Source organism: Schistocerca piceifrons, chromosome 4 (assembly GCF_021461385.2).
Source record: "Schistocerca piceifrons isolate TAMUIC-IGC-003096 chromosome 4, iqSchPice1.1, whole genome shotgun sequence".
NCBI classification, from domain to species: Eukaryota; Metazoa; Arthropoda; class Insecta; order Orthoptera; family Acrididae; genus Schistocerca; species Schistocerca piceifrons.
In genome coordinates, this window is record NC_060141.1 from 360,760,989 (window position 1) to 360,768,344 (window position 7,356).

The window sequence follows — 7,356 nt, forward strand, 5'->3', positions numbered from 1 at the left end:
AAGAAGGGATCGGTTGGTAGGACATGTTCTGAAGCATCAAGGGATCATCAGTTTGGTATTGGAGGGCAGCGTGGAGGGTAAAAATCGTAGAGGGAGACCAAGGGATGAATACACTAAGCAGATTCAGAAGAATGTAGGTTGCAGTAGGTACTGGGAGATGAAGAAGCTTGCACAGGATAGAGTAGCATGGACAGCTGCATCAAACCAGTCTCAGGACTGTAGACCACAACAACAGTGCTTGTGAGACACCGGGTGGTTTGCATGTAATTACCGAATCATGGCGGTTATTTAAAATTTTCTAGCAAAATCGGATTTGGGCAACTTCCATGGAAGCTACGAGTAAAAACTAGCCAATGGAAAGCTGCAATCTCTCCTTCCTCTTTAGTTGTGAAGGTGAACCAGGACAGGTTTCAGACGGTCAAGGAGGTACACCAACAACAACGCCTCGTTTTTATGCGCTTTTTCATACTCTTTTGGGGGAGCCCGACTGTTACAAGTAAAACAAAAATAGTAACCTGGTCATAACAACACATCAGAAAACCGGATAGTTGTTAACACTGTTCATGAACATTTCGTTACAATTTATTATGCAGATGATACGGTTTCGGTGCAAAGACTGGCTACTAACACGCAATATTAGTAAATGTAATGTAATGCATGTAAGCAGACGGGAAGATCAAATACCCTTTGACCATACGATTTGGGAGCACTCTATGAACATAATCATAACCCTCAAGCGTAAGAGTATCTGCTCCCAGCTTTAAAGTTGAATGACCGCTTAATATAGCTGTAGGGAAAACAGATGGCAGACAGTGGAAGATAGTCCACGATAGAGGCCCGTTGTAAAACCATCATTGAGCAAATCTTAAGCTGGTCTAATGGAATAAATAGAGATGAAGCAAAGAAGAGTTGCGTAATTTTTCACCACAAGATAGTCACAGGTATGTTCAACAAACTCCAACGGGTGACGCTACAAAAACTGGGTTTGTACATCTTGTAGAATATTTGTTCTCAGACATCACTAATCCTATGTTTCAGTTCGATTCAAAAAGCCTATTGGTTTCCTCAAAATGGAAAAAAAATGGTTCAAATGGCTCTAAGCATCATGGGACTTAACATCTAAGGTCATGAGTCCCCTAGACTTAGATCTACTTAAACCTAACTAACCTAAGGACATCACACACATCCATGCCCGAGGCAGGATTCGAACCTGCGACCGTAGCAGCAGCGCGGTACCTGACTGAAGTGCCTAGAACCGCCCGGCCACATCGGATGGCCTCAAAATGGAATTCATGTAATGATCGCAACAGCAAAAACAGAGAAATTTAAGTTCATACAGTAGACTGCCGATAACTGTTCTTCCATGTTATATGGGTTAACGTCGTCTTTTGCCGCCCTTCCCCCGCACCAATCGCGAATAGTTGATGGGTAAATGCTTCTGGTGCACTACACAACATCGTGAGAAAGCTGCTATGGACTTTGGAACGAATTGACGGGAACTAAGTTTGAAGTTCTGCGCATGTCCCTCAGAACTGCTGTGATGGCACATACGCAAAAGCACTGTCCGTGTAAAACAAATGTCCGTATTTGTGTTCGGCACAAAATTTTATATTATAGCAAGTGACCAGTAGACACCTTCTCGTCTAAAGAATATGAATATTCGTTCTCCCTATTTTGATTACTTAGCTTTATTTTTAGTGTTCAGCTTACCCGAGACCGGAAGATTAGGAAACATTGGAATGTATGACTTTGTACTATGTTAACAGTGTTCTCTTACTTAAAGGATACCCTTGAATTTCTACTTCAATGTATACTAAAAGCTCCTCGATTGGCTCACTGCTGATAGCAAACTTTAAAGTTTTACACACGGCTGATGAGTTTTTCTAAATTATACAGTCTTACCATGATAATATTTATACAGTATAATCTGTTTCATGAGACTCGGAAGTACGGCTCTTAATTGTATTGCCTGAACAAGTGCGACCCATTGACTGAAAATCAAAAGTAGGTGCACTGATAAGAGGGTTCCAGCCGTGGAACTCTTTAGCGCTAAGTCTGTCCACAAGTATCTTTCCTTTTTTGGATGGGGAAAGACATGATAGAACGCCAACTTGCATTCTGTTTCCATTACATATTTTCATCTCCCCTTACGTCCTATTAGTGCTGTTACAAAGACACTCCATTAAAACTTACAAAGACGAAGATTCGTGATAAGTTCAGAGACCAGTTTCATAAGTACGAGGAAAGACAAGTAGCTTGACAGCCCGACGTTGTTACGTGTGGCGCTGCCGCTGGTGACTAGCTTTTGCTCTACCCGTATTCCAGCAGACTGTGTTGGAAATGAGTGGAACTATCGTTTAACATGGCATCCGATGTACTCGTATTTTAGTCTTTGATTTTTTTTCTGTTTACATACGTAAAACTTTTCTCGGAGTGAGCGTCTCGTTAAGCAACGGAAATCTCTTTTTAGAACCTTGAACCTTCTAATTACTGTGCTCATGGCTACGTAATTTAACTATTAAAATATTTGTTTCTGAGACATTTTAAATATCAACACATACTTTGTTAGTAAAAAAGAAGGGCTTCTATTTTTTCTCATAGTATAGTAGATGTAAGTTAGCATTGATTCTAATCTGTTTATTTCCACACAGATGGAAAGAAAGAGATAATGGACAATAATATCTTTCACTACAATTATTCACTGAATTAATAAGCTTGCAAGCAGATTCACTACGACAAATTTTTAAGTAAATTCTCTAAAGGTGTTTCCAGTGCCATTACTGAGTGAGATTTTTATTCTATGTAGAAGCTTAAATAGAACATGTTCTCCTAAGCGCGTGAATATAACCTGTAGTCTGAATTATCTCAGAGAACTTTCGTTTATGAAAAACAGTATTATTTGTATAAAAGTTTCCAGAGTTGCTGTCACTATGATGAACAGAGAACTAGTGCTTGAATGCGCTGTGAAAGTCCAGTTGGAAGTGAATTTATTTGTTACTAGGAACCTACCCCGACTTCTCACGGGACCACTAAATATCTACGGCACGACGTCTTGTCTGGCGTAGAGGTAAGAAAGTATTTACACAAACGTTCCTCGCGAATCGTCTATCTATTAGTGAAAACCATTTCAAAATTCCTACATTACTTCCTGACATTAACTTTCACTTACAGGCATAAAAACAAACGGAGGGTCTTTACATTACAATATGTATTGTTTCGGAGATAAAATGGAGTATTACGTAATACGTTGTATCAAAAAAATGGTTCAAATGGCTCTGAGCACTATGGGACTTAACATCTGTGGTCATCAGTCCCCTAGAACTTAGAACTACTTAAACCTAACTAACCTAAGGACATCACACACATCCATGCCCGAGGCAGGATTCGAACCTGCGACCGTAGCAGTCGAGCAGTTCCGGACTGAGCGCCTAGAACCGCTAGACCACCGCGGCCGGCAATACGTTGTATCGAGACGAGGGATGTATTATAGTATTTTATTCAGTAATAATGTAGCTGATTTCAAGAATGCTTTCTTAAATTTACCACGCTGTGACTTTAATTGGTATTTATACTCATTTGACACGCATTCCGAGTTCCCTTTCTTATAAAAGAAAAGAAGGAAGAGAGAAGAGGAAGGAAATGTGTTTCCAGGTATAGCAGCGTAATATACTGTTGTCAAAAATTTTTGGCATGCATTGTATTACTCTCATCTCACGAGTTACGAATAAATTACTGTCCCTGATTTTCCCATTTATATTCAACTAAAAGCGTCCTCAAACACAGTATATATTTCCAGAATGAGATTTTCACTCTGCAGCGGAGTGTGCGCTGATATGAAACTTCCTGACAGATTAAAACTGTGTGCCGGACCGAGACTCGAACTCGGGACCTTTGCCTTTCGCAGGCAAGTGTTCTACCAACTTTTTTTCTTTTTTTTCAGTTTGTTCGGTATTTTTCGTTGCGTTTGATCTGGACGGACGTCACAAGACATCCGTTCAAGTTGATCGTTGATTCCTTTACTCAGTTTTTTTTTTTTTATTACAGAAGGCGAGCAGCCCTCTGACCGAACATGCTGAGCTACCGTGCCGGCAGTGAAAACTCTTTTCTTCTGAATGGCACGTAAGCTTGTGAGTGGTTTTGTTCTCCACTCTTGATTAAAAGCAACAATTACGTACCTCGCTGGAAGAGCTGATTATTTTTAAATATTTCGCAACCAGTCATTGCATCCCTTTCACATATAGTAATTACTCTTGCTCTTACGGGAGACACGATGGATTTTTTTCGTTAAACACGCACTGTCGCACATACGGCAATCACCTGCAACGTAGCAAAATTTTCTAGGTTACGTTTAGAACCAGTAGCTAAAACGAATAGTGTGGCAGGCGCGGCTTGAAGGGACTGATTATGTAGAGCATTCGTCCGAGAAAGGCAATGATTGCTTTCCTTTCACAGGTGTTCACTACTTTTTGTAACATGGGTAGTAAGCAGAATTTCTTTTTTTTCGTTATTCGCTATGAAAATCACGTGCGAATACGCCGATCACCAGCAGAAAAGGAGACGGAATTTTAATTTCTGTAAACTATTGATAGGTAAAACTAACAGTGCGGACCACGTTATTAGATGTTATGCTTAAGGTGTGCATTGCGTAGCTTTCACGCATACTTTCTGCAGGTAATTATTGATTACCTTCGGCACGTGACAGTTGATCAGTCTTATTTCCAGGCGCTAATGACCGCGCAGTTGAGCGCCCCACAAACCAAACTTCATCAATCTGATTTAGTTACTGGTACGAGCACTGGGGCCTAATGAACGCGTACCATTGTGCTGACCATAGGAACGGGGCTGTTTTGCATGTTGGTGACCAGTATCGCATTTTAAGGAGAAGGGACGTGAAAGGCGAATCCTGGTTGCGGAAATTTTGTTAAAATTTTTGTTCGCGTTTGACAGATTATATCAACAGCGACGGACTTTTTAAATTGTTTAATTTTTTGTGTAGTGTACAGCCTCAACGTGTTTTGTTAACGTAGATATGGTCCAGGTAGGCTGTATTATTATTATTATTATTATTATTATTAATATCATCATCATCAACAACATCATCATCATCATTATCTATGAGACAGGCCAATTTCAACCGTTGGTCATGATCAAGCACGTATCTTAAGCTTCCAACTTCATTTTACAATAATAATAATAATAATTAGCGTATGGCATTGGTGGCCGGGAAACCCCTCGCGGGGCGGTTCTGCCGCCGCTCCACAAGTTCTTTAACGCCACTACGGCGACTTGCGAGTGAATGAGCATGAAATGAAGACGAAAGACACACACCACCCAGTCATCTCGAGGCAGAGAAAATCCCTGACCGCACCGGGAATCGAACCCGGGTCCCCGTGCCCGGCAAGCGAGAACGCTACCGCAAGACCACAAGCCGCGGACTATATTATAATATATAGCTGGTACAAGTCGACAGGAATACATCTTACTTCCGTGCGCATGTGGCACAAAAACAATATACTGTTGTACATGGTTACGTCTGTTACCCGACGGCTAATCGACGTAACCATGTACAATAGCATCTTGCAGCATATTGTTTTTTGTGCCATAGGGACCAGAAGTAGGATGTATTCCTGTCGATATGTACTAGCGATGTATTATATTGTAAAATGAAGCTGCAAGCTTAAAACACGTGGTTGAAAACGACCAAAGCTTGAAATTGGTCAGTCACATAGATAATAATAAAAAAAATAATACAGCCTACCTGGACCATGTTTTCATTCACAAAAGTGACGGGCGTTGTTAAGTACGCGGTTTAAGCTCTTCGCTGGTAAACGTCGCTTACCTTTTGCGGGTATTCATAGTTTCCTTTTCGCAGGTGGTCTTTACTTACCTCTGGCATCAAAACATTGCTCAACCTGATTTAGTGGATGGCACAAATGTGGGAACACAGAGTGCAAATGCCATCGCGGTGCAGGTAAGCCCTTATCGAACAGGGTGTGCCACACTTCAGTGACCAGTTCGGCGCTCTGGGGACGGACAGGGGTGCGGAAGGCGAGCTTTGGCTACGGAACTCACCAGCCCGCCTCCGACGATGGCGACGGACCGGGGCTGCGGCGCCAGTCTCGCTGGGAACGCCGGCATGGCGGCTGTGAGCGTCTGGTGTGGAGTGAGTGGTGGCTGCCGGCGGCCGGGGCGCGCGCCCGCTGCAGACTGTGGCGTCGCCGTCCGGCTCTGCATCGCGGCCGCCGCCGTCGTCGTTGCCGCCGCCGCTCCCCGCCACCCTACCCGGCGCGGGAAGCGCGCTCCAGGGGCTGCCGACCGCGGAGGAAACGCGATCCGCGCCCTTCCGCCAATGGCACGCCGCTGCGCCTTCCAGACGTGGTCCAAAGCCGCCGGACACTCCCACCAATAGGGCGCTGTGAAGTAGCGGAAACATAGAAAAACGCATAACACACTTCCGCGTGAGTCTGAGGCAGACAACTACATACACATGCGGGGAAAAAGGTTCCCCAGAACACACTGTCTTTTTCTGCGGGCAATACGCGAACAATAGACATACACAACACTTAGACTACACAGATACAGACATAGATATACAGGGTGTTACAAAAAGGTACGGCCAAACTTTCAGGAAACATTCCTCACACACAAATAAAGAAAAGATGTTATGTGGACATATGTCCGGAAACGCTTTATTTCCATGTTAGAGCTCATTTTAGTTTCGTCAGTATGTACTGTACTTCCTCGATTCACCGCCAGTTGGCCCAATTGAAGGAAGGTAATGTTACTTCGGTGCTTGTGTTGACATGCGACTCATTGCTCTACAGTACTAGCATCAAGCACATCAGCACGTAGCTTCAACAGGTCAGTGTTCATCACGAACGTGATTTTGTAGTCAGTGCAATGTTTACAAATGCGGTGTTGGCAGATGCCCATTTGATGTATGGATTAGCACGGGGCAATAGCCGTGGCGCGGTACGTTTGTATCGAGACAGATTTCCAGAACGAAGGTGTCCCGACAGGAAGACGTTCGAAGCAATTGATCGGCGTCTTAGGGAGCACGGAAGATTCCAGCCTATGACTCGCGACTGGAGAAGACCTAGAACGACGAGGACACCTGCAATGGACGAGGCAATTCTTCGTGCAGTTGACGATAACCGTAATGCCAGCGTCAGAGAAGTTGCTGCTGTACAAGGTAACGTTGACCACGTCATTGTATGGAGAGTGCTACGGGAGAACCAGTTGTTTCTGTACCATGTACAGCGTGTGCAGGCACTATCAGCAGCTGATTGGCCTCCACGGGTACACTTCTGCGAATAGTTCATCCAACAATGTGTCAATCCTCATTTCAGTGCAAAT

At 43.4% G+C, this 7,356-nt stretch overlaps 1 protein-coding gene across 1 annotated transcript in view; it reads right to left on the reverse strand.

Annotated features, from left to right (window-relative positions):
* The window catches only part of LOC124795346 (kynurenine 3-monooxygenase-like), a 180,318-nt gene extending 174,112 nt beyond the window's left edge, over positions 1-6,206 (reverse strand). Inside the window, exon 1 of the mRNA XM_047259336.1 lies at positions 6,073-6,206. Coding sequence (XP_047115292.1) covers positions 6,073-6,138 — 66 coding nt within the window. The 5' untranslated portion in view covers positions 6,139-6,206. The remainder of the gene's footprint in view (positions 1-6,072) is intronic.
* Positions 6,207-7,356: the final 1,150 nt, after the last annotated feature.